The sequence below is a fragment of the Diadema antillarum genome, unplaced genomic scaffold (assembly GCF_040938485.1).
Source record: "Diadema antillarum isolate AM-2024a unplaced genomic scaffold, OU_Dant_1.0 seq00001173_RagTag, whole genome shotgun sequence".
Lineage (NCBI taxonomy): Eukaryota > Metazoa > Echinodermata > Echinoidea > Diadematoida > Diadematidae > Diadema > Diadema antillarum.
Genome location: NW_027271976.1, coordinates 7,503 through 35,158, shown reverse-complemented (window position 1 = coordinate 35,158; position 27,656 = coordinate 7,503). Strand labels below are relative to the sequence as shown.

Sequence of the window (27,656 nt, the reverse complement as noted above, 5' to 3'; positions counted from 1 at the left end):
CTTCTGGCTGCTCAACTCAGGTAGGTCTTGTAGAGCAATGTGGATTTCTTGGTCTCTGGTTCTTGCTCCAACAGAAAGAGGAGATCTCTCATGTTCACTCTCTTGATTCGACGGAACTGCATGGAAATAAAAGATCCAAAAAGTGTGAGCACCTAAACTAAGTCACTTAATATGCAAGGTTCAATTGTGACAATCACAGCCCTAGAAGGAAACCTGGTGATGAGTCTATATGTGCCACATTTGTTGATTTAATCTGCATAGTCATGAACTTGCACCTGAAAAAAAAAAAAAAAAAAAAAAAAAAAACTTTTAAAAATGAAATTGTGGAACTTATAAGATCACATTACAAATCAATCAATTAGCAAGTGTCACAAAAAAAAAAATTTAATTGGGATTTGGGGAACGTCTGGATGTTTATACAGGGAGCTCCTGTCACAATGAGATTGTTGGGTCCAGCTAATTTACCTCCTTATACAGGAATCTGGACCCTCCTGTCCATACACATGAAACATATGCATAAAAACATGCATTGTATTTATTGATGCACAGCATATTAAGCATGTGGCTGCTAAGAGATGAAAGTCTATGCATGATGATATTCTACTATCTGTTATCTCCATACAAATACAGTGGCCACAGGAAAGGCTACACAAGAAATGTCAACGCACCTGCGTCCTCAGGAATGGAGTTGTGTTATGGCCAGATGATGTTAAGGTACTCAGTAAGGATGACGAAGAACTGCTGGCACCCTGTATGACAGAGATAGTAAAGTATCTGGTAATCATATTCAACTTATGAATTACACATGAGGATTTCAAATACAGCACTTAAAGCTCCCTCAGATGACAACTGCAATTTACTCTCATGATTACATGGAAAATATCAGAATTTTGGAACTGTTTAAAAAAAAAAAATTGAATTTTAAGAATTTGACCGTGACCTTTGACCTTGAGCATGTGTAACCAAAAGTTGATAGGCACAACTTCGACTCATACAAGTGTATATACATGCCAAGTTTCATTTGGATACCTCTTATGGTTGTTTAGTTACGCTGTCTACAAAATGATTACAGACGGACAGAAGGATGGACGGACGGACGGATGGACGGACAACCCAAATTCAATATCTCTCCAGCGACACTTCATGGCAGAGGTATAAAAACAAAAACTAGAAATGTCGCTATGGCGACTGGTATGCCTCCGCCATAATGCATGATTCTCCTAATAGGTCCAGATAGTACATGTGGACAATGTGTGATTACATTTTCACAAAATTGGCAAAATATTAAAACGACAAGTTTGTCACAAATGTGTTAAATGTTCACCTTCCTTGACCTAGGTTTAATTGGATGAATAGGAGAGCATGTACCTGGGAGTTAAGGACTTTAACTTGACTTTGACCCATTCATATGTTTATGCACTGAGTTATTTTCAAGGTACGGAGAAAAAGTGCAATTTCTGTATTGAATAGTAAATCGTTACCATTTTCATCTGGCCTTTGACCCTAAAATTCATAAAATAATCATTGTCAGACAGAACATGCATAAATATGTAGTACATTTCAAGATAACTTGAGCCACTTCCGAGATATGGAGGAAAAGCTTAGTTCAGCACTTTCACTTGATCTTTGACCTTTTGACCTTTGAGGCAAAAACAAAAGAAAAAAAAACTTTCCAAAGAATCTCTATTAGGTTATGCATGCATACACCAAGTGTAAAAAAAATAATAATCCTGCCAGCATTGTATAAACATGACAGAAATAGTAAAATTTTGAAGTGTTTCCCTTGACCTTTGACCCCATGAACCCTAAATTTTCTAGATAATCACTGCCAGTCAGTACATGTATATATACTATGCTCCATGAAGATACCTTGAACAATTTCCAAGGTACAGAGAAAAAAGGTGAAGTTTGTATATTTTTACTAGACCTTTTGACCTTTGACCTTTGACTTCATGACCCAAACTTTCACCAGAGAATCTTAATTGGGTAATACATGTATACACTAAGTTTCAAGAAAATATCTTCAGGCATTGCATAGATATGGTGGGAATAGTGAAATTTTATGTATTTGACCTTGACCTTTTGACCTTTGACCTTGAGCATGTGCACCCAAAAGTTGATAGGCACAACTTCACCCCCTAATACACATACATGCCAAGTTTCATTAGGATACCTCAAAAGGTTTTGATAGTTACCCTGTCCACAAAATTCATTACGGACGGATGGACGGACGGACGGATGGACAACCCGAAAACATAATGCCTACGGCACCACTTCGTGGCGGAGGCATAAAAAAGAAATCAGACAACTAATTGCATAACATAGATAATCTTTTAAACTTAATGAATTATTCCGTGTCGACAATCACTTGACATAATACAAACATATTCCTTCAGTTATCTTGATTTACTTTCATCAACATACTGACATTACTGTGGTTACAGTACATGCCTCAAAAATATTTTAAAAATCTAGTACTTGCTTTTTCTAAGACAACACATGCTTAATTTGGGTTTTCATCATGTTAAACTCAGTATGCTTTTGACCACATTAGCTTGCAAAAAACTTGTGCATGAACTTTGTCCTCATCTGCTATCATGCTGAAGGTCAAGGTCATAAGAGATAGAAAACGCTATAAAAAAAGAGACCTTGGGGTCTAGCGATCACGAGTATCGCAAGTTCGCCTTCCAAGTATTCTTACGTAATATTCCCTAAACATAATAACATATGAAACTTGGGGGGGGTTTCATGCATATTCAAAATAATGATCAAAGTACGAAAACTGGCCTCTAATTTAGTCCTGGCCCCAAAGGGGGCCACACCTGGATCTGCAATAAACAAACTGAATTTTTACTTTGTTGTAACTGGAATTTTGTTATAACCATGTTCATAATAATTGGAGTGCACTGTATGCCAAGTTGGGTAAAAATTTGACCATATGTTTTCAAGAGGAAGATGAGAAAGTTAAATTTGGGACCCAATTTGGTCCCCTCCCCCCACAGGGCCCCAAAGGGGCACCCCAGATCTGCCATGAACAAATTTGAAACTACAGTCACCAAATTGTAAACTATTGGAGGAGGGTGGAATGGTGTCAATTCAACCCTAATCAGGCCGGGCTTTCTTGGCTATGCTAAATCCGAGAAGGCGGGGGCAGATTCCCCCCCCCCCGCCCCCCCCACCCCCCCCCCCCCCCCCCCCGGCCTAATTAAAAGCATTGAGTCTACTTTTGGCCTGTATATCTGTTGGAACATATTCAACAACTGTACATCACAGAAACTCCCAAAAGTCATATCAATTTTCATATATTTCACTGTTCTTGGAATTTGTCACATATTCCCTGTTATTTTTGGGGTTTTTTTTTCATTGAAAATTGTCATTGACCACTGTTCTACTATAAACAGCATAAAATCAATCAATCAAAGTGATAAATAGTACAAATAAACAGGTTTTCATTAGTTTTATGAAAGAGCATTGTTTTCCACAGGAAATGTACGCAAAATTGTGCCCATTTTGGCGTGAAATGCAGTTACAAAAATGGACGTGGCCTTGTAACGGTACCCGTGGATGTTGCAAATTTGGTCTGAAAAGTTGCGTGAGACTTGAATAAAAAAAGTCAAGAAGCCTCATGACGAGGTCTTCATGTGTTCCAGATTTATTGCGCTAAACATTGAAGGGGGCGGATTCCTCCCCCACCCCCACGGTCTTTTAGGGTTACATAAATTGAGAACCTATTACTCTAGGGATGTCATCTGCTTAGTTTGGTGAAAACCCTTCCTGGGGTTGTCAAAAAGAAACTGAAAAAAGTTTATAGATGACACATGACAGATGCTACACAACGAGTGATCGCAACAGCTCACTTGAACCTTTGGCTCAGGTAAGCTAACAAGCAAACAGGTCCCATTCCACTTACTGGAGATGAGTGTGGTGTTGGAGAGTCTAGCTTGCGCTTCTTGCGTGGTCCAATGGCAGCCAGGGCAGTTAGATTGGCCTCCTGCTGGCGAAGCTGCTCCAGCTCCATCTGCTGCATCTCCCTCGCTTTCTGCTTGAGTCGTAGCTGCTCAGGGTCTTCCTGCTTGGAGCGGCTCTGCCGTGGGAAAGGAGGGACAAAAACATAATACAAATAGGCTACTGTATCTACATTTTTCCCCTTTCTCTAGTAAATTTCGGTGAAATTTTGCCATACAATATGTGAATAAAGTGCTAGGCATCAGCCTTTGTTTGTGGTAATATTCTAAAAAAATTGTAAAGTGAGAAGATTTTTTTCATATGATGAAAGTGGTAGCAAAAATCTGTGTGGTACCATAGGAGACTTGGTTGAAGTAAGCAGCACATACATGCAATAATTACAAAAAAAAAAAGAAACTAGATATATCGCTACAGCGACTGATATGCCTCCGCCATAATGCATGGTTCTCCTAAAAGGTCTATAGTACAATGTCTTGACAATGTGTGATGACAGTTTCACACAATTTTGACACAAATGTACTGAATGTTCACTTTCCTAGAACTAGGTTCAATTGGATGAATGATTAAAATGTCAGAGTGCAGGTATTTGGGGGAACTGATGATTTTTACTTGACTTTTGACCCTTTTATAAGTTTATGCATTGAGTAATTTTCAAGGTATTGAGAAAAAGTACAATTTCAGTATCAAATGGGAAAATAGCATTATCTAAACCTGGCCTTTGACCTTTGACTATAAGGTATTGAGAAAAAGTATAATTTCAGTATCATACGGGAAAATAGCATTATCTAAACCTAGCCTTTGACCTTTGACCTCACAGTTCCAAAGAGAATCACTGTTAGGTTGAACATGCATAAATATGTAAGTTTCATGATGATACCTTGAGTTACTTTTGAGATATGGAGGAAAAAGTGCAATTCAGCACTTTCACTTGACCTTTGACCTTTTGGCAAGAAACTTCCCACAGAATATATACTGGGTAATACATGTATACATCAAGTTTTAAAAAAACAAAAAACCTTCAGGCATTGCATAAATATAAGGAAAGTAATGATATTTTGAGGAGTTGACCATGACCTTTGACCCCCTGACCTTTGAACCATGACCCCCAACTTCTCTAGATAATCACTGCCCATTGGAACAAGCATATATACTAAGTTCCATGAAGATACCTTGAACCATTTGCGAGATATGGAGAAAAACATGAATTTTCAACCTTTTTTTTCACAAAATAACCTGTGACCTTTGACCTTTGACCACGTGACCCTAAAATCCAAACAAAGTATTATCCCCCCAGGATATACCCTCATACCAAGTTTGATGTAAAACCACCACACGGTTCTTGAGATATCGACAAAAACAAAACGGGACGGACGTACGGACGGACGGACGGACGGACGACCCGAAAACATAATGCCTCCGGCCACTTCGTTGGCGGAGGCATAAAAAGGTAACATTTGATAAAATGTAACACAAGCACGAGGGCATGCATATATTGTGGCAAATAAAACATTTCATAACACCTTCAATGTTTAAAGGTCCAGACAAATTCAACTATACTGGCCTTTTGTAAATACTGTAAAACATGATATATTCGCGGCATGAATTTTTCGCGAATTGGAGCCGACGGCCTTTTTTGCGGCATGAAATTTTCGCGAACTGCCACTGGCATTCAATGCACATAGTGTAGACAAGAACTTTCGCGTGCATTTTAATTTCGCGAATCTTGGCGCTCGCGAAATTCGCGAAATTAAAATGCACGCGAAAATTCCTCGTTTTACAGTAGTCAAATGATTGTAAATGTATGCAATTCACCTTAATATTTTGACCTTGGCCATATGTACCAAAAATTTGATGGGCACAACTTAGTCTACTCATACATCTTTATACACATATAAATTTTATTACGATACCTCAAATGGTATATAAGTTATGCTGTCCACAAAAGTCATTACGGATGGAAGGAAGGATGGAAGAACGGACAACCCAAAAACATAATGCCTCTGGCGACACTTCTTGGCGGAGGCATAAAAATCCATTTCTTATTGTAGTTTAGGTAGATTATCTAAGTTTGGATTTGAATGTTTCTGTAGCTGACAGTCGGCACAACTGAACACATAATTGATTACACAGTTTCGGTTCCATAACAGAGAAAGCACGATCCCCCATCTATGTTTTATTCTAGGTGTTTGACGTAACAGTGCATCTGAATACGAACGCAGACTTCACGTTGGGTGGTATTTGGGAATAGAGTCAAAGCAGGTATGCACGGGAAAGTGAGTGAACAAAATTATGTACTTATGACAGAATCTTAAAGATAATCCTTTTTTTTTTCAACTGGCAGCCAATGTAAAGAATGGAGAATTGGTGATATGGAATTAAACTTTTTAGTGAAAGTTAACACCCAGGCAGCAGAATTTTGCAACTGTTGCAGTTTTGCGACAGCATTCTTTGAGAGATTACAAAACAGCTGTAGTATTATGCAATGTCTCCCAAAGGTGACGAACTGACAAGACTCCCTAAGTTGACAATTGCAGTAGCACTAGGTCCTTTATACTGTACGCAGATGATAAAGCTCACCTTAGCAGCTCTTAAAAGGATTTCTCTCTCCTGTTCATCTCTTCTTTTCCTCTCCAAGGTGTCCAGCTGCTCAAAGAACTTCATCTGAGACCTGACATCATTCATCACTTGGTATCTTGCATCATTCTGTCAACAAACAATAAATATTGCCATCTTTTTTGGTCTTGTTCAAATGATACATTCATAAAATATAGTGACATATCTAATCTCCTTCCAGCTTAAATTTTTCACTTAGCGAAAGTGTAAGTTATCTACAGCCTGCCACACACTATACGACCTGAGGTTGTACAACCTTCCATGAATCCAACCATAAGACCAGTTCATGTGGCCTGGCAATGCACACTCTACAACTTGATCTTAGGACTTGCCACCTGCCTCCCACACACTTTAGTACATCATAGACCGAAGAGCATGCAGTGTGCACTTGCATTTCGACAGCATACATAAACTTGGGTCAAAACTTCCCGTGGTTTCTTTACTGGGGTACAATATACTGTAAAAATGACCTATTTTTGGAGACCTAATGTGTGGCAACATGCACTTACAGCATACAGAAAGAAGCCACTTTGTGTACTTATTCAAATAAGTCATTGCATATTGATTTCAGGCCTGATTCCCTGCAAATACATATACTTTGAAGAACATACCAAAAAATCTCAAAATGTTAAAGACATCAGGTGATAGCTCATTTCCAGTGAGCATAACACATACTACTCTTGGTGTCCACCTTATTTGCGAGTAATCAACCTCTTTTGGTGTCTACAGCAATGCATTTAACAGCTGAATTTTGAGTAGCAATTCTACTGACTTTAGTTGTTTTTAATGCATCCATAAATTTTTTATCTAAACTCACAACTCATGGTGGTTTATCCAAAACATGCAAAGTGAAAAATCAAAGTTTCACTCCTGGAAATACTGCTGCAACTTTCACTTTGATGTCTGCCTCAGGCCTTGTGCAATGTGCTTTACTGCCATGTGACAGACTTCAGAAATTATCCTTAAATCTAAACACAAGCAATAGATGTCCACACAAAAGATCAATACATATGACTAAACCCAACATAAAATAAAACAAGGAAAAGTAGAAATTACGCGGTGCGTAACATATGTCCCCGCCGGAAGTAGCATTTTGTAACAAAATGTGCAATATAGGTAAAAAATCAAGGTCAAAGGTCAAAGAAGTCAAAGGTCAAAATTCTGTGTAGAAGTTTTGAAGCCCTCACCTAGTGCCATCACATAAAGCAAATGGAATCGAAATTGGGTTAGAAATGGCGAAGGAGTAGCATTTTGTAGCCAATGTACAATATAGGTCAAAAATCAAGGTCAAAGGTCAAAGAAGACAAAGGTCAAAATTCTGTGCAGAAGTTTTGAAGCCCTCACCTAGTGCTATCACATAAAGCAAACGGAATCGAAATCGGGTTAGAAATGGCGAAGGAGTAGCATTCTGTAGCAAAATGCACAATATAGGTCGAAAATCAAGGTCAAAGGTCAAAGAGGTCAAAGGTCAAAATTCTGTGTAGAAGTTTTGAAGCCCTCAACTAGTGCTATCATATAAAGCAAACGGAATCGAAATCGGGTTAAAAATGGCGAAGGAGTAGCATTTCGTAGCAAAATGTACAATATGGGTAAAAAATCAAGGTCAAAGGTCAAAGAAGTCAAAGGTCAAAATTCTGTGTAGAAGTTTTGAAGCCCTCACATAGTGCCATCACATAAAGCAAACGGAATCGAAATCGGGTTAGAAATGGCGAAGGAGTAGCATTTTGTAGCAAAATGTACAATATAGGTCAAAAAATCAAGGTCAAAGGTCAAAGAAGTCAAAGGTCAAAATTCTGTGTAGAAGTTTTGAAGCCCTCACCTAGTGCCATCACATAAAGCAAACGGAATCGAAATCGGGTTAGAAATGGCGAAGGAGTAGCATTTTGTAGCAAAATGTACAATATAGGTCAAAGGTCAAGGTCAAAGGTCACGACTGAAATTCTGTGTAGAAGTTTCAAAGCTCCCATGTAGTGCTATCATATAAAGCAAACAGAATCAAAATTGGCTCATAAATGACAGAGAAGTAGCAAATTGAAGATTTTGATCACACACGGACGCACACACGGACACACGGACGGACGGACGGACGGACGGACGGACGGACACACGGACGGACGGACGGACACACGGACACACACACGTACAGAGCCCGTTTCATAGTCCCCTGCTCGAACTCGTTCGGCGGGGACAAAAACTGTTTGGCTTTAGAAACAAGGCAATTTTTAAGTCTTATGTAATGGTTGTTACAGTAGGCAACAAGCTACATTGTCATAATCTACTACCGGAACATATATTTAATGAAGCTTCATGTCCATTCAAGGATTTGATTACAATTGCATTGCACATCTTCCTGTGCCACAGGTTCCATCAAAGACGTAGGAAATATTTATCTATTTTGGTCATTTTCATGAAAATTAACATGTCAAAACTATGTCACACTTCCACTCACCGATACTGAGAAATTACTCATAAGCTTCTGTAAAACACCACAAAACACCTTAACAACCAGAAAAAAAAAAAAACAACAAACAAACAAACAAACTTTATTGTTTTTTCACTGGCAGCTTACCCGGTATATTTCTAATCTATGTTGAGATATGACACTGAGTTTCTCCACCACCTGCTTTAATCTCTCCTGCACTGCCTGTGACACTAGATCCAACACTGCAGGTGCAGCAGAGTCTACACCATGCTTGGTACCTGGAGTGGGGGGGGGGGGGGGGGGGGGGGGGGTTGATGACATATAAAGAGGGGAGACAAATCTTTAAAAAAATTGTGTGCCTTCATAAAAAAACAAACAATAAAGAAACAGAAGGAAGAAGCATTGTAATGACAAGTGTACACACATGTTAATTTAATAGAGAAAACTTTAAGTGGCACATAAGCATTTTACAGGTGGTAAGGAAGCCTAACACAAATCATCAGCAGCGAACAACTAATCATGCATATGTAGCCCGCTACAACAAAAGGATCCTAAAGTCGCTGACGGGTGAGCAGAGAAAATCGAGTTTGAAGTCAGATCACCAAAATCTGTCACAACGTTCGGATTTCTGTTTTTAACATAATTTTGTAGTCTAATGTATCTTCTATCATCTGCCGAAATTTCGAAGCTAAATGATCAAAGGAAAGGCCTGAAAATAGCATTTTTCTGGGCCATGATTGGCTCGCCCGTCAGCGACTTTAGGATCCTTTTGTTGTAGCGGGTCACATATGTCCAACTTGTTGACCACATGAGAAGATCATTGTCTCATGAACATGCAGGCTTACATTCATCCTCATGTTAATGCTTTGTTGTTGTTGTTGGGTGTTTTGGGTTTTGGGTTTTGGTTTTGGTTTTGTTTTTTTTTTTTTTTTTGGGGGGGGGGGTTCTCTCTTATTAAAGAGATTCACCATTCAAAGACTTGACTTGCTGAGTAGCCTCTCACAGTGATTCTTGATGTTCTTACACTACAGGGTCTATTTAAGGGCTTAAAGGTCCTGTTTACCTTTGGGAGAAGTGATTTAAAAAATTTTCAAGATATCACATTTGATGCATATGTGTAGGTCTGTTGTATCACAAAACATCCTACCATATACAATTTTGCAATAAAGCCTACAATATAAGGAGATATCAGTATTTTTCTCATTAAACCGTATCTGCAGATGGTTTAGGCTGGAAACATTTTTATCATAACTATTGTTCACATTTTGTGTATTTAAAAGAAGACTGTACTGGTATCTTATTTTTTGATATGTTGTTCTTCTAATTCCAAAAGACCAAGCTGTGCAAAAAAAAAAAAAAGATTTCATCGCAATTTAGTCCGCAATTTAAAATTGAAAATGAGACTTTATTGGTGCTATTTATGCTAATGAGCTGACGAGCCTAAATGTAGCGACGTATCAGGTGCACAACTAACATACTGATTACAAGTGCTCGCATACGCGTGCGTTAATTCGTACCGAGTAGCAGACGACGCTTAGGCCTAATTAGCTAGCAGGCGGCGCTTATGTATTGTCCTATCCATGTAGATATCTCAAATCCCACCGAATCAAATTGCACCAAAATTACAGGATATACTTCTTAGCTTATTTCAAAGTACTCACTTAAGCCCCGGTCACACAGCGCTTTAGGGCTTAATCACGGCCAAAACCCGTCTAAAAGTGGTCTCCCGTGAAGCAGACGATGTTGTTCGCATTGATGTCGAGTTTAAGACGAGCTACAGTCTATTTATAGACGTGGCAGGACGCGGGGAAAAATCGAAACGGCGTCGGACGCGGTAAAAAGTTTTGAACTGCTCAAAACTTTACTCCGCGGACAACCACGGGTGGCACACATGGTAAAGACGTGCAACACACGAGAAACATACGTGATAATCCGTGTTCTAGCAGTGATTAAAACTTGGGAAGACGCGGCAAGACGCGAAAATTTAGCGGGCAGTGCACGGTCATCTGATGCGTGTTACGCGTTGGTATCACTGGAAATAGTGTGTGTTTAGCGGCTTATCACTGACAAATTGATTTTTTCAGTACATACACGTGGCTGGACGTGCTTCAGCAGTGGAACAGCCGCCAACGACCATACCCCGTACAAAGCACGGCCAAACCAAAATTGACCAAAACATTACCACTTACGACCACGTCCACCAGATTTTTATAACTTTTTGTACGTGATTCAGACGTGGAGTGCTGTGTGACCGGGGCATTATATTTGAACGAAATCAGTTATTGGGAAGTATCAATATCAATGCCGACTTTCAAGTCGTCACTCAAAACGAACTCACTCTTCGCGAGAGATCGTGGCGAACGTGACCTGCACAATCTAGGACTGAAGTTAGCCGTCTAATACTGTGCAAACGGGGATTTACGCAGGAACTAAAAATCTAAGTGCAATGATTGTGGCAATTTGTGTGATTTAGGCACTATGTTTTTCATTCAAGTTGCCATTGTACATTGATTTTTTGCTCCCGATTACTTTAAAGATTTGTCTCATGATATTAGATGGCTTGTACCTTCAGTCTGTGCGTGCGCAGGCAGGTACGCCGCGATCACTCATGTTTAACGTTAGAGCAATTTTAAGCGACGACATAAAAGTCAACATCTACACTTACGTTTCCCCACAAGCGATTTGGTTCAAATTTACATGAGCAATTGGATATGAGTCATAAAGTATTTCCTGTGATTTTGGTGCAATTCGGTAAAGTGAATTTTAAGATATCTACATGGATACGGAAGTACGTTAATACTATACCTACACTACAGTGCCAGCACTGGGATCGCGAAGCGGCGGCACTAGTGGCATCTACGTGGTCAGGCCACACTTCGAGGTATGGGTCCTACTAAAACTAGGTCTAGTGTTAGTCCTTGGTGTGAATAAGATCACCAAGAGATTTATCTTAGCTACAAACATCGGAAATCCATAAACCAGATACCTTACCTACAAAATTCAGCACAGGAGCAACAGATTCTGCAGGACAAGGGACTAGATCTAGATCTTGGAATCTGGACTTTCATCAGGACTTTCTTCAAGTTCTGGCAGCTGGGGTATGTAACGTTACGCCTACGCTGTGCCTTATTAGCGCTGTGCACATACAGCTGTCGTTGACAGCGACGCGAGTGAGTGTACGGTACTCATAAAAACTAGGACTGCCACTTGACTAGTCCTAGTCCTAACTGTTAGTTCTAGTCTAGAGTCTATGTGCACTGGGTGCCGTTTTCTTCTAACTAGGCGTAAATCGTACATGCTGTTGAAAAGAGTCTATTTGGATTTAGATTTTAAGATTCACTCAGCCCTCATCTACGTTAGATAGAAACTGTCGAAGGTAATAGCTCAATGCATTTTATGTAACATTACTTACACACAGTTTTCTACGGGCAGCACATTCAGACGATGCCAATTTCATTTTGCATATCTGGAAATTTCCCAACAAATTTTATCTAAATAAAAAGCTTATGAAGAGATTCCTCTTGAAAATTAATAAATATTGTTTGACATGTTTATTTCAGATCCATATAGCAATTTGACTAAATAACAGCTTTTGCAGTACTTCGTGTGAGATTTCATCAGTAAATTGACATCTGTAGTTTGTCTTGCCAAAGTCGGAGTTGTGCACCTATGACGTACGCCAAATTGTGTGGATCGTTCCATGGCTTGCTCGTTTTCATTTTTTTCAAAAAATCATTACAGGCTTATCCTGGGTTTTAAAATCCTCTCTTTCCAGTAGTAGGCATTAAAAAATGTAGATAAGAATTATAAGACAATTAGAAAATGTCAGTACAGTCTTCGTTTAACAATACTTAACATCGATTATACGGATTCAAATTTTTACAGTGGTTGTTTCTATCCCTTAACTCACATTTTAGAACTATTCTAAAGCACTAATGCTGGGTTTTTGTTTCTTCTGCAAATGGTAAATTATGCCTTTAATGGGATGCAATGCCATGCTCTCATAAAAACTAAGAAAAGTTCAAACTCTGCTCTTACACCAATGACAACACTCAATCTGAAAATGCACTTTGAAATTTATCAACAAGCACAATAGGTGCCTGGCTGCCTCTTTTAGTAAAAATTAATTACAAAATGTAGCCTCATTAATTTTCATGACACAATATGATGCACGATAAATTACTTGAAAATATGACTGAACTTTACGTAACAAATATTTCTTTTAAGATTTTTTTACTTTTTGCTTTTTTCCATATGAAAAAAAAAAACTATTCAAAGTCGTGTAATATTCTCACAATAGAAGTACTTTTGCAACTCTGATGGATGTGTACAAAAGCCTGTTGTTTCCAAATGGAAATCCAACTAATCTTTAACATGGACCTATTAGGGTAAAATAGGAGCAAATGATACAGGCAATTTTTCAATAAGGTCAGTAGTAGTACAACTAAGAAAGGTTAGAATAAGGTTACCATTAGGCCACGTTCACATTTTAGAGGAGAGCGAAACAATGACTGTGTGATAGTGCTGCATCAGCATGGGTAGTAGGAGAATAGAAAGAAGGAAGTACCCATGAAAGCCGGCTCATACACAGAAGAAAGCATCACACACAAGCCAAAGAAATTCTCGGCAGACTTACAGATCTTGCTCATGTGGGCACGTAGCGGGGAGAGGTGGAGGAACTTCTCATCCTCACACGACCTAAGTTGAGTGCCAACAAAGGCCTCATTGGTGGCAAGAATGCGAGCACTCTCCTCCGACAGGTTAACGCCAGCCATGGAGGCCACATCATTGATGTCATCATCATCTCGACTGCTACTGAAGGGTTGGAAAAAAATAAATCAACACAGACAAGATTGCAGAGTATTATTTCTTTACAATTCACCACAAATAATCTGCATCTGCAAGGGAGAGGAAAAAGAAAACCAAACTAGTGTCAGGTACTCTATACATTTCTTGATGAATACATCTGAAGTTAAAGGGATGGTATAGTCTTGGTTGAGATGGGGCTTCGGTTTTCCAAATTTTTTGTGTGTGAGATTATGAGAAACCTCTAGGAAATATGAAAGAGCATGTAATCTTATGAGGGAATCAAAATTTACCAGTATTTGATGAAAATTGGTTTTGAAATGGCTGAGACATGAAAAAACAAAGGGATTCTAATAAAAGGTGGGACTTACCTTTTTATTAGGATCACTTTGTTACCTCCGCCAAGGGAGGAGGTTATGTTTTTGTTACCGTTGGTTTGTTAGTTTGTCCGTGTGCAAAATAACTCAAAAAGTAGTTAACGGATTGGGATGAAACTTGCAGGAAAGGTTGAGAATGACAAAAGTACCAAACGATTAACTTTTGGTAGTGATCCGAGAATTTTGGGGGAATTTATGAAGGATTTTTGACATTTTGGCAGGTAGGGTCAATGAACTTGGGAGTTCAGGCTGTGCGTATTTGAGGTTTGCCTGCGCGCACTAAAGTGCGTGCTCTAGTTTCTGCTGGGGTGAGGCGCGCCGTGCAGCTGAGTGTTTATGACGTAACAAAGGCTTCTATATTGGGAAGTCTGACAACTTTCAGCACACAATGCAGTACGTATGGGTGGAAATCACTGATATGTCTACGGAAGAACAAGATCAGTGGTGAAAATGATTTGCATGCTTGGCGGAGGTCTGCGCTCTCAGAGTGCTTTTCTAGTTTTAATTTGTTTTTGGATATCTCAGCCATTTCAAAACCGGTTTTCATCAAATAAACTTTTCTTAGAATTGTATGCTCTGTAACACTGGTTTCTTAGTATCTGGCAAAAAGTCAAAAACTCAATCCTCATCTCAACCAATACTATACCATTCCTTTAAGTTGCCACTGTTGAACAAAAAAGGAGGAAAAAGAAACAACACATTCCCTTCTTCTCTTAGCCTAAAATTCACTCAGATGGAAGTTGTATCCCCCATGTGGATGATTTTAAAAAATCAGATTTCAGGATTTATGGCTACATGGGATAAACAGCCTTTCTTCTTTTCTTTTTTTTTTTTTGTAAGGTCAAGTTCCAATAGTGCAATATATGTGACAACTTTGACATTTGATAATACACGTTACAAAGTCTTCCACACAAAGACAGAATCCACAGAAACAAAATTCTAATCATATAAACATGATGTAAATAGTGATGTCTACCTGAAAGTTGCTGAGCTGTCTTTGCTTTTGTCCTTCTTGGAGGACGTCGATCGACTGCTGGATGATTTACTAGTGCCAGTCTTACTACCTGATGACCGTGATGATGACTTGCTTGATGACTACACAGAATGATATTTAAACAAAATGTGAATACAAAGTGATTGCACAGAAACAGATAAAATGCCTAGCATAACATACAACACTTGCTGCATTATGCTGTTTCAAGGAAAACTTACCTATAGAATAAAGGAAAGGTCTAATTAATTGGCATAAGGTCAATTCCATTGTGACTTATGGGACAAAGTGACAATTTGCGGCATTTTCAAACCAGTATTTTGAGAAAATAGTTGCATCAAATGCATTTTTCTCAGTTCATGGTTAGATCCATCATATCACAGTTTATGAAAACACCATACTTAGTTTGAAAAGTATCATTGCATTACGTACAGCAACGAAAAATTGCTGTCGTGACTTATGGGACATTTGAGGACCACCGTTTTTCACATGGGAAAGTAAGTTCTGAAATATTCTTACACACAGAGTCTCAGGAAAGATATTTTCTTTCCTGAATGTAGCAAAGGGTTGGTGCTTACCCTGAGCCAAGTGGTATGAATATCTACTCACTGGTACAGTAGCAGGATAGGGAAAACCAGTGTGACTGATGGGACACAAAAACGTGACTTATGGGACGCTATCAACTACCACATTTTGAGATTGAGAGAATAATATTTACTGATGCCGGAACAAGTTCTAGAACATCATAAAACCAATCTATGACCAAAGAACATTCAGAAAATAAGCCATCTGAGAATTACACAAGCTGTATTATGGTCATAATAGTGTATCAGAAATGATACATAAATTCTGCAAAAATTGGAAATTTTCATGAAAAATGAAGGTTTTTCGGACATAACTCCACTCCACGTTCACGGATGTTCACAAATGAGGTATCAAAATATCCGTTGTGAAAGGCTGCTTTGAGTAAACAATACCAGATCATCTAATTAAACTTCATTAATCATCTATACTCAATATTTTGATTTTCATAAGACGCAACCTTTCCGTGGAATTGACCATAAATGAAAAAAAAATGTGTAAATGCGCGCATTACAATACAATCTGTACAGATTTTTAAACTTTCAATTTCTTTTTTTTTTCTTATGATGCAATGAAGTGGGTCAATTATATATCGCTTTTAAAGATTAGCATCTGGCGAATTCATATCTGCCACAACCAAAAAATTATTTCCCTGACATTTTATGGTTTTGGTGATGATGCATCACATATTATCTTTAAATTGAGAAACACACCATGTGACTCTTTACAAGTTTTGTAATACAAGGTTACATATGTACAAATCACACCAACCTTGGATGATGAAGGTGTTGCAGGCTTTGACACGCCAGGCTTTCCCTGTGGGCTGGGGGACCTTCCAGGTGAGCTGCTGCTCTTTGAACTTTTGCTGGACGGCTGCTTCTGTGACGCCTGCTGGGATTGCTTACTGGAGGAGCTTCGGCTGGTGGTTACAGTGGTAGAGGTTGTTGATGGGGTGCTTGTCGTCCCTAAAGATGCTGACTTCGCCACACCCACTGCCTTCGCCACCTTGCTGGATGCAGATGACGAGGAAGAGGATGCAGCAGTATCAGCTGAGGATGTGGCTGTTGGCGTGGCAACTGGATTGGCCGGTATTGGCGTCATCAGAGAGCTGATATTGGAGCTGCTGTGGCTCCTTTGCATGGACTGTCTCAGCAGGGGCAGACTCCTCTGATACACAGGTAGTGTAAATGACAGTAATACCAAATTACTTCAACCTGCATTTTGTATAAGTAGGAAATCTGCTTTACCACAGATCTACAACACTCATGTAATTCAAATTCATCACAAAATCACATTTACTGAGTGTAACTGTTTGCCATCCTAGCAAGCGCCCATCCTGTTGCAAACATGGCAACCTTGGTCAGATGGCCGACACTGCTCGCATCTGTACTAATCATTATCTTGTGTCATCAAAATTTTCTTGTTTCTGGCATAATGGTTTGTTCCTGGCTTTGCTGACATTATAGGCCATTTATTGTCCAAGTGCATCAGACACAAAGGCATTACATTTTCAAAATGACATTTTATTAAATGACAAACAGATATATAGCAGATATATACACTGCAGATGTATAATATACTGCTTCTACTGTTGTGCCAAAACAAATGTGGAAGACACCTTGCATTGTGTAGTATGCAAAATTGTAGTCTCATGACCACGGAATTATCTTGAGGCATTAACAGAATTCTTTGTTCATGTGTTGTTGTTTCTTAATCAATGACTTTCTCTTTTAAGAACATTTCGAGTTGACATAAATCCTCTAATTATTTTCCTTTTGATGCACAAGTTTTGCTATTTTCAGAATTACTTTGCTTATCTTAAACAAGGAAAGGCTAATGTTGCATGTGTCAACAGCCTAATTATACCTTGAGAAAAGGCACAAGGTAGGGTTGGGGTGATGAGTTGAGTTCCTTCTGCAGCTTTTGAGTGAATTCCTCTGGCTCAATCTTGGCATCCTAATGAAAATAACAAAAATATACAAATACATTAATAAGACATACACATACTTCTTTTTCTTCTTCGCATCACATTGCATACACATATATATATGCTGGTGTGGTCCAAAGAAGAGTTCTCCATTCAGTGCGGTCAGCTGCCATTACAAGAAATACTGATATAAAAAATGTAGAAATCATCTGATGATAAGTGTTTGATGCAGAGAAGGATAAGTGACTGCTTTTTGATACTGAATTCATCCACTCAAAGAAGAAGAAAATTCCACAAAAATTCACTTTTCTAGCATAATGAAAGAGCACTTAACCACTTTCAGAAAGCTGGGAGAATAATTGCTATCCTAACATTATATGTCAGCATCAAGTTGATGGAACTTGTAATTTCATGAAAAATGAATTTTTGGGGAATTTCCTTTATATTTTCTTTATATTGTTGTCTACACATACGTCATAATCTCTAGTAGTCTCCTCATCCAGCGGTTCCAAACACCAAAACTTTAAAAATTCCTAACTTTTGCATCGACTGTCCGATTTTCCTTAAACTTTCACTGATATGTTCTACTAATGTTGCTGAGCACTTTCACTCTATCCACATTTCTCTTTGGGTTTGGGTTTCCTGTAAGATAATCCACAACTATGTACAGTATATCAAACCCACTTCTATGCACTATGCATATAAACATACATGCAGAGCACTTGTATTTTATACAGAGATCACAGTATTAAAAGCATTTGAATACCTAGTAAGGCAAAGTAATTACTGAATGCTTGGTTTGCTAGCCAATAGGTGTCTTTTATTGAGTACAGGAATGTTTGCAAAGTATGCAAACTCTTGCTACATTATGTACAAGTGCGCGATAAACCATGTTCACAGTGGCTATCATCAGCGAGGCAATGTGCAGCTAGTAAAAATCAACACAAAGCGCTCAACCAATGAGATTGCAGGATTTTCGCTACCCTTTCTATGCAATTTGTTAAGGCAGACAGTACATCAACTGGAAGGTGAGAGAGAATTCTACACCTTAATGAACATCCCTATTGTAATCCTGGAGACTATAAATCCCTGGCTGTGATTACATTACCAAGAGTGATTCCAAAGTGAGATAGAGGGGGTAGAGGAGAATGCAAATTATGTAGCTTGGAGACATTTCAACTAATGGCCTTGGCCACATGGGAAAGAATCACGGTGCCCCTTTCTACCACTTGGCTCACATCGATGAAATTGTCCCTCTATATCTCTCTCATTTCACTCAACAACTTTGCAAGATGTTTTGGTAACCTATTACAATATGTGCCTTGCTTTATAGGGAAAAAATGTCTTTACTCACTACAACACCATTTGTTATGACTCATATAATGAACTTTAAACTTCAATTTCTATCAAAAGTAAGAATTAGAATTAAACATTGCCTGACACCTTTAGGATTGTGTAGCAACTTATGTGTACAGTGAAAAGTTAAAGATTCCCAGCTTGCAAAACAAACAAAAGAATTAACAAATTTTGATATACTAAACAATCTTAAAGATTTATCATGAGAAAAAAAAAAGAAGATTTCCAGCAAGACAGATAATCTTCATCTAGATGTCTGATAGCTGGATCCATTTTTCACATCTAAAAAAAAAAGAGAAAAAAAGAAACAGGTAATATCAGAGTTTCATAAACATTACTCATAAAGAAACTAGGTTTTCACAGATTTCAAAGAAATATTCAGTTGCTCTCCACCACCTGCAAGTTCAATATCGATAGCAAGCTCAGCATGATTTAAGTGAAATGGTTTACTATTATGGCTTAAAATGTGTGATTCCTTAACTGTACACACTTGGTTCTAAGAAAGAAAAAAAAAGAATCTGCACACAACATGGCATTCTGTAACCCCAGCTAATGAAGCAGAATCGACGTTCCAGCTACAGCAAAGACTTTAGGTAATAAAAACCTTCCTGAGAAATCAAGAGCATGACATTACTGTCATTGGTATTGGTCATTTCTCCTAGTTAGTATGTCACACTCGGTATGATTACAGTGTACATGCACAACACCTTGTGTTGCATTTACTGCTTTGCTACATTACTTAAGGGTTTAACCATAAGCTCTTGTTGAGTTTATTGAACACATCTAGGCAGATGAATTGCTCATGCCACATTGGGGGTACTATGAGGAACATGTTCTCACATGAGTTCTATGTTAGATGCCACCATGTAATTAACCTGCACACGAGTGCTCAATCATGACTAAACACTCATACATACAGCATATGTCTGCAAACAATCTGAAAAGTTAGCAAACTACAGATGTTTCAGTATTGCCAAAAATGAAAAAGTAGGAATGGCACATAACCTACAAGTTTTAACAGTCAGACAAACATTATTTGTTATACTTTATGAAGCTTTAGGTTCTTTTCTTTTTGTTAAATGCCATTGGACTCCCATTATAACAAAGTCTGTGGGACCGGCACTTTTCTTTCGTTATATTGAAATTTCATTATAATTGAACAGAAAAGTACACAAAGAGATAAAAATAAACATTTGGGGACCTGATTTTTACTTTGTTGTAACAAGAATAACTATTCTATGTTATACTCCATTTTGCCCTTGAAGGGCAAACAGTGTGTATCTTCCCATGGCTGGTCATTTGGAAAGCAAGCAACTGTTGGATGATAACCAGACAAGCACTTGAGCCCAAATGTGATTTTCTGCTAATCACACAAAAAGTCTTTGCCTAGTAAATATCATTTTGGTATTTCTCACACTACACACATTAGCAGTCTTTAGGTTCAAAACAGTAGTTTCCTGGTAATTATCTTTCTTTAACAAGATATGACAATAACAATGAATCAATCAGTGTCCCAGGCAAAGAGCTCGCTCAAAGAGAAAATGTAAATTTATATCTCCATAGAATTCAAAAAATTATGACAAGAGATCCGGGAGGGTTCATTAATCCAAATATGTGGCTTTATGCTGAACCACAAATACTAATATTCCATATACACTTCTTAATCTGAAAATGAAATAAGGTTTGTTATTCTGCAGGTTCGTTAACCCCAAAATAAAATGATGTTTGTTATTCCAAAGGATTGTGATGGGTCAAAAAGTAAATACGATTCATTAATTGAGAATCTAATTTCAATGGAAAAAAAAAGCGCGCACTAACGAACCTTTGGAATTACAAACTTTATTTCATTTCTTGATTAACAGACCTTTGGAATGAAAACAACACCTTTTTTTCCATTTACGGATTTAACAAACCCTCAAAGAAACATTTTTTTTTTTTGCATTTTTGGACCAATGAACGTTTGGCAAAACTAACCTTATTTCATTTACGTACGCTTTAAATAATGGTTTCTGATACACCAATTTTACTGAAGATTGGCGATCTGCAAAAAAACGCTGATCATCCATGATTGGTATCGGATCGGCATCAGATCGAATAATAAGTTACACCACTATACTAGGCAGCAGTGAGCTGGAAGTTGAAGTTGCACTAATGTATATGGGAAAAAAGGGGAGAGAGCGAGTCAGAAGGAAGAATAGAGTGAAAATCTGGTAAAAGGTCGGAATGGTTGGGAGGAGAAAGATGAAACCAGAAAGGAGGGGGCGAGGGAGAAGTTGTAGGTTGAAAAATCATGGAAATAGAGAGAGAGAGAAATGAAGTTTTATGAAACCAAGGGGGAGAAATAAAGCCGCTGAATGATGTGGACTATGGAATGCTGAATCAAAATGATGAAAGGAGGAATAAATTGGGAAGGAAAGCGGTAAGTCAACTCTTAACACTGGCACCGTTCAGATGGTCCCTGACTGGTAAAAATCAGTCGGGCCAGTAACTTTCTTCAGGAATTGCCAAATTTACTGGTCCGAAATGACTGGTACAAACAAAGATTAAAACTAGAAATGTCGCTATGGCGACTGATGCCTCCGCCATAATGCATGATTCTCCCAATAGGTGTATAGTACAATGTCTTCACAATGTGTGATGACAGTTTCACATAACTGGCAAAATATTGAAATGACAGGTCTGTCAGAAATATCTTGAATGTTCACTTTCCTTGAACTGGGTTTGCTATAATTGTCTAAGAGTGCAGTTACACATATTTGGGGAATTGAGGATCTTTACTTGACTTCTAACCGACCCTTTTTTATAGGTTTATGCATTGAGTAATTCTCAAGGTATGAAGAAAGAGTGTAATTACAGTGAAAAATAGAATTTTTTTTTTTTTTTGCATCTAAACCTGGCCTCTGACCCTTAACCTTTGACTTTCTGGCTGGAAATTTCCCAGAGAATTTCCATTAGGTAATACATGTATTACGTTTTAAAACTAATAATGCAAGCATATACTAGTATATGAGGGAAATAGTACAATTTTGAGGAGTTGACCTTGACCTTTGACCCCTGACTATTGACCCATGACCCCTAAATTCCCTAGATAATCCCTGCAAGTCAGTACATGCGTATGGACCAAGTTCCATGAAAATGCATCGAACCATTTGCGAGAAAAGTGAAATTGTAACATTTTCACCTAACTTTTGACCTTTTGACCTTTAACCTTATGACATGAAACTCTCTCTGGAGAATCTTTATGCAGTAGTACATGTCTACACTAAGTTTCAAGAAAATACATTCGGGCATTGCATACAGGATTGTAGATATGGGGGAAATAGCAACTTTTTTGCATTTGACCTTGACCTTTTGACCTTTGACCTCTCGCCAATGTCACTAAAATCTACTCAACTAATTGCCCTATCATACATCATCCTTGGACCAAGTTTGGTAAAAGCTGCTTCATCCAGTTTTGAGTTATCACGTAAACAGATAAATTTTAGGATTTGACCTTGATCTTTGACCTTTGACCTCTGTCTGATTTCACTAAAAAAACTAATCATGTATTTGTCCCATCATACAAATACATCGTCCTCGGACAAAGTTTGGTGAAATTTGCTCAATCCTGTCTTGAGTTATCGCGTAAACAAATACAATTTCATGATTTGACCTTGACCTTTAACCTTTGGCCGATTTCACCCAAAATCTAATCAAGTAATTGCCCCATCATACTTTATACTTGGACCAAGTTTGGTAAAATTAGAGTCAGTATTACTCAAGTTATCGCGTAAACGAATGCAGACGGACGTATGTACGGACGGACGGACGGACGGACAACCCGAAAACATAATACCTCCGGCACCACTTCGTGGCGGAGGCATAAAAATAAACAATTGTCGAGGCCATCGTAAAAAAATAGAACAGGACCACTAAGTTTTAGGTTCAGACAAGTAATAGAAAAATTGGCTATCTCCTGGTCTCACAGGGACAGGTCGGACCAGTAGAAAAAATGGGTTACTATACTGTGCAGCCCTTGGTAAGTCAAGGAGAGATGAGACTATACAGTACTAAGAGAAAGGAAAGAAAAAAAGAGGAATGAGAGCTAAGAAAGTACCGGTAAAGTGGAGGGGGTTGAGTGGATCCTAGGAAGGATTACTGTGGGAGACAGAGAGAAAACAAAAAGCAATCCTTCGTACGATCCATTCAACCCTTTCCCCTTAACTTTCTAAGCGTTCCTTAGTCCGCATCATTCATCGACTTCATTTCTCTCCCTAGGTTTTGTGAAACTTCACCTTCTCTCTCTTACAAGTGTGTATCTCCACGATTTCCAGCCTTCAACTTCTCCCTTTTCCCCCTCCTTTTTATTTCATCTTTCTCCTCCTGATTTCTGAACCTTTTACCTGATTTCACTGTTCTTTCTTATGACTCTCTCTTTCCTCTTTTCTCCCGTCTCCACTCGTGCATCTTCAACTTCCAGCTCACTGCTGCCCTTCATTTATCACTACCGGTATTTGCCCTTCCTTACAATCTCCCTACGTGTCGCTTACCTCCTCAACTCTCCTCTTTGTAGGCTCTTCTTTTGTCAAGCCATGATCTTTACACATTTTGTTACTGCACACCTCTCCCCCTCACTAACTTCACCATGCAAACCTTCAAGCAATACACAACAGTGGGTCTGTCACAAACCCTGCCAAACTTACAATGAGATTCTGGACCAGCTTCTTCACATTCATCACGGTTTGGGGAGGCTGGTTCGCATTGGAAGCCAACCTGATCAGAGTTGTCAGAAAGTTCTTGCACTTTTTCACGTTGTCCATGGCACCTGGTGACATAGCACCATGAGATCCACTTGCACCGGAGGAGGCAGTCGTTGCTGCTGCAGAACTGCTCTGACTCTTCCCCATCACTGTCACAGACGTCTTCGCCGAAACTTGTGGGCTGACTGAGACTGCTGTGGATGTGATGCCCCGCACCACTGGAACATTGCTGGATATTACTACAGGAGATCCTGCTCTTGTGGTTTGCGTGATGATCTGGGGACTATTGACGATTGTAGTGGCACTACCAGATGACAGCACTCTCCCTGGCTGAGCATTGGATGTCACAATCTGGGAGCCCGGCTAGAAAAGTGGGGAAAGAAAGGCACAATGTCATGGTGACATTTATTTTATCTTTTTTCTATCTGTAGTTTCTTCCAGGTTGCACTTTGAATATATGACAATGCCTATCATTACCACACTGCTGAGTAGCGTATATAGGCCCTATTAGAAGTCAAGTTATTATTATTCAATATCATATTCATAACCTTAAATACCAGGAATATAAGCTACAAAAGATATTAAACAATACCAACATTCACGTAGATGTGCTGATGGTGTCTGCAGTGCTATCATCTCAAACAAACTTAGAATGATGTGTTTTAAACAGTTCAAGATTATTTTCCCCCTTGCTTTGGTCTAAATATAAAATGAAATTTGATGCTTGCTACTTAAGTGACATAAGCATATAAATGACAAAGAAATCTTGCTATCAATGTCTACTTCACATTGAATTATTATACAAGTACAACACTCCTTTATCTTCTCCCTGGCCTAGAGTACAGTAGTCTGTCATGAACATTAGTATTCCACAAAGGTTAAAAGCTTACAAAAACAATGTTATACGTGTACAAGCATATAATTTATGCTGAATTTGTGAAAGTTTGTAAACAGTAATAATGCATTTTAGATGAAACCTGCAGAGACTCCCATCTCTCCAGCGTTTGGTAGATATCCTGCTTTGAGGCCATTTTTGCAAAGTCTCCAGCTCTCACTGTGTCTCTCCCGCTTATGATGTATTTTCTTTTTTTCACATGCAAGACTTTACTTTCCCCTGCAATACTACCTCTTTAAAAAAACATGAAACAAAATTCAAATAAAACAAGAGACAAATTTCATAAACTTATGGGTTCAAAAATTAACAAGTAGGGCCTCATAGTGTAAAGGAAAGGTAATTCAAAGAGTTAGAAGTGCGCGTAAATGAGCACAATCTTTAATCTATTCTTTAAACATCAATCAAATTTGTATGAGGTAAGCATTTAGTCACATGGAGGGCACTTGATTACCACCTGTGACCTGAAATATCACATCCAGTATTCTTATTTCTAGGGCATGACTTTCCCAATGCAAAATCATGAACCATTAACAACCAATACTTGCATTTGTTGGCTGATGGTGATGCAGACTTTCCTGAATGCTTATTTTTATGTTTCACTTTGTATCTTTCAATATACTAATTATATAGGTTAGACCCCCTATACAAGAACCATGCCTTTGCTGCACAACAAATAAAGTGCACCATATAGACTGCAATACCTTGGGCTAAATGAATATCACTTTAAGTTTCTGGTCTTCAACTTGTTTGTCATTGTACTATATTTTAGCATGTTTCATATTTTATCTTTATAGATACTCCTTGGTAAAAAGAGTAGTTGTATTAACTGGGTTTAATTCTACCTGAACGTGTCTGTACGTAATCCCTGGAGACCCTGCGACATGGGCTTGAATCGCTGCTGGATTACTCATCACTGCTTGCACTGTTCCTCCTTTATTGATCAATACCACTCCAGGTGGTAATGAAGTACCGGGAGGAAGACGAATCTGTACTGGCGCCCCCATTTGGGCACGAGGAGCGATGACATGCTGCCCCGTTGGCATTCGAACCGTCTGTGCTGCAATTACATGGGGTGAGACTGCCTTTGGGGTACCTGAAACAGCATTGACAACATACTGTCCTGACCGCCCAGTTGTTGGAATTCCAGGGCTGGCAACATTGATTGTCACAACTTTTTGATTGGCGTTTCCAACTGCCACACTTCCTGTGGGGATCGTTGTTGGTACCGTAGGAACAGTGGCCATGCTAGGTTGCACAACTATCCTGGGTTTCATTGCACCTGACTGATCACTACTTGCAGAGCCTGCCAGAGCCTGCTGCCTTGCTTGCAACTGTTCTTTGGCAGAGCTAGAGTTGTTCACATTCCCACCTGCATCTGAGCTCAACTTGGCATTGGCATTATGGCTATGCACAGCACTAGGCACAGACACAACTTTTACAATTTGCTGATCATTGCCACTTGTAGTCCTCAGTTGATTTAAAGCATTAGGATTCAATGCACTTACAGGCATACCTCCTGCTGAGTCGTTTTGTTTGGTATTACCCGGTAAGGCTCTGCTGATGCTGTGCCTGTATGGCCTGTGTTGTGTCCTGCTGACCAATGCCCAATGTCACTGGCGTTGGCGGGTTTGTCACAGCAACTTGTGGATTTGGAGCTACCGGCGTCGGTCCAGAGGATGGAGATAAATGCGTTCTCGTGTCAGCATTTTACATTTCCTACTGCAGTACCACTTACTCCATGATTACTCTGATCATTATCTTCCGTTCCGTTGTTGGCTTGAAGAATACTGCTCGACCCCGATTCATGGTTATGACCCGTCTTTGCACCACCTATTTGTGATTCTTGCATGGTTTGCCTCACCGCATTTGAATGTATTGAACCCCCCGGTTCGGCCTTAACTGTTGTCAGTCCGACATGTCCAGTTTGTGCAGGCAAAGTGGCACTTTCGATTCACATGATTTACGCCAACTATGGCATCTTGTAGCGGTCCAGATACTGCCTTGGGATTTGTGGTGCCAATTTCGTCTCAAGCGATCCAATCAGTGCATTAACCTCCTTTTCGTCAACCTCAGAAGAGAAAATATCGTCAATGGTCTTCGAAACCGCCATCTTCACTCCACCATGGCTTCTGAATGAATGAATCGGAGCATGCGCAGTAATAACTATTATGGGATATACGTACGTACGATCTCGATTGCGTGTGCAGAAGAGGGGCAATGAGAGAGAGAGAGAGAGAGAGAGGGAGAGAGAGGAAAAAAAAGCTACTAGATTGGGGGGGGGGGGGTGATTTACACAAAAGACAAGTACATTGTACCTCTTGCTCTGCACGTGTTCGTCGAAAAAAAAAATTCTGTTGTGTTTGTCTATGTGCGTGTGTGTATGTGTGCTTTTCACAATTTCGGGTATGTTTTTTATCAGCCATTTCCTGTCAAGTGAGGACTGCAAGTCGGCAATTACACTTGTTTTTCTTCGAAGGCTAGTCGGGCCTATACCAACGGCGTAAATCCGTACTGAGGAGTGGGGGATGATCGGCGATGGTCACCATCACCACGATTGCAAGCCCATAACTAGACTAGACCGGCGCAGCCCTTGGGTGGGTGGGTGGGGGGGGGGGGGGGGGGGGGGGGGGGGGGGGGGGAGAGAGAGAAGAAGCTTGGTCCCCCCCCCCCCCCCACAGACACACACTTTACAGGGATCGAATGTCCCACTCTTTTGCATGCAAAGTGGGAGGGAATTCAGTGGCAGCAATAATATGAAGATTTTTTTTTTCGTTTGTTTGTTTGTTTTTTTTGCTTGTCAGCAGACTTTCGGCGGAAAATCAGACCTTAAAAGTATGAAGACTTTTTTGTTGTTGTTTCTCTTGTCTTTTGATGTTCTTTCTTCTTTTTCTGACGGGCGATTTTGAGTACCCCCCCCCCCCCTTCAAAAGGTTCGGTGTAAAGATGGCAGAGGTAAAAATGGCAGAGGTAAAAATGGCAGGG

The 27,656-nt window shown here is 39.2% G+C and overlaps 1 protein-coding gene across 2 annotated transcripts; it reads right to left on the bottom strand.

Annotated features, from left to right (window-relative positions):
* Positions 1-26,192, bottom strand: LOC139744418 (transcription initiation factor TFIID subunit 4-like). Of its 2 annotated transcripts, none has more exons than XM_071654856.1 (11): positions 25,517-26,192; positions 23,723-24,142; positions 17,624-17,713; positions 16,529-16,924; positions 15,161-15,279; positions 13,638-13,816; positions 9,149-9,279; positions 6,544-6,669; positions 3,911-4,084; positions 669-749; positions 1-116 (listed from the first exon to the last, which is right to left on the bottom strand). In XM_071654856.1, the coding sequence occupies exons 1-11, from the start codon at positions 26,183-26,185 to the stop codon at positions 12-14; spliced, it is 2,490 nt and encodes an 829-aa protein (XP_071510957.1). In that variant the 5' UTR covers positions 26,186-26,192; the 3' UTR covers positions 1-11. The 2 variants fall into 2 exon arrangements, with proteins under 2 accessions (XP_071510957.1, XP_071510959.1); XM_071654858.1 differs by having other exon boundaries at positions 13,638-13,813.
* Between the last annotated feature and the right edge of the window lie 1,464 nt (positions 26,193-27,656).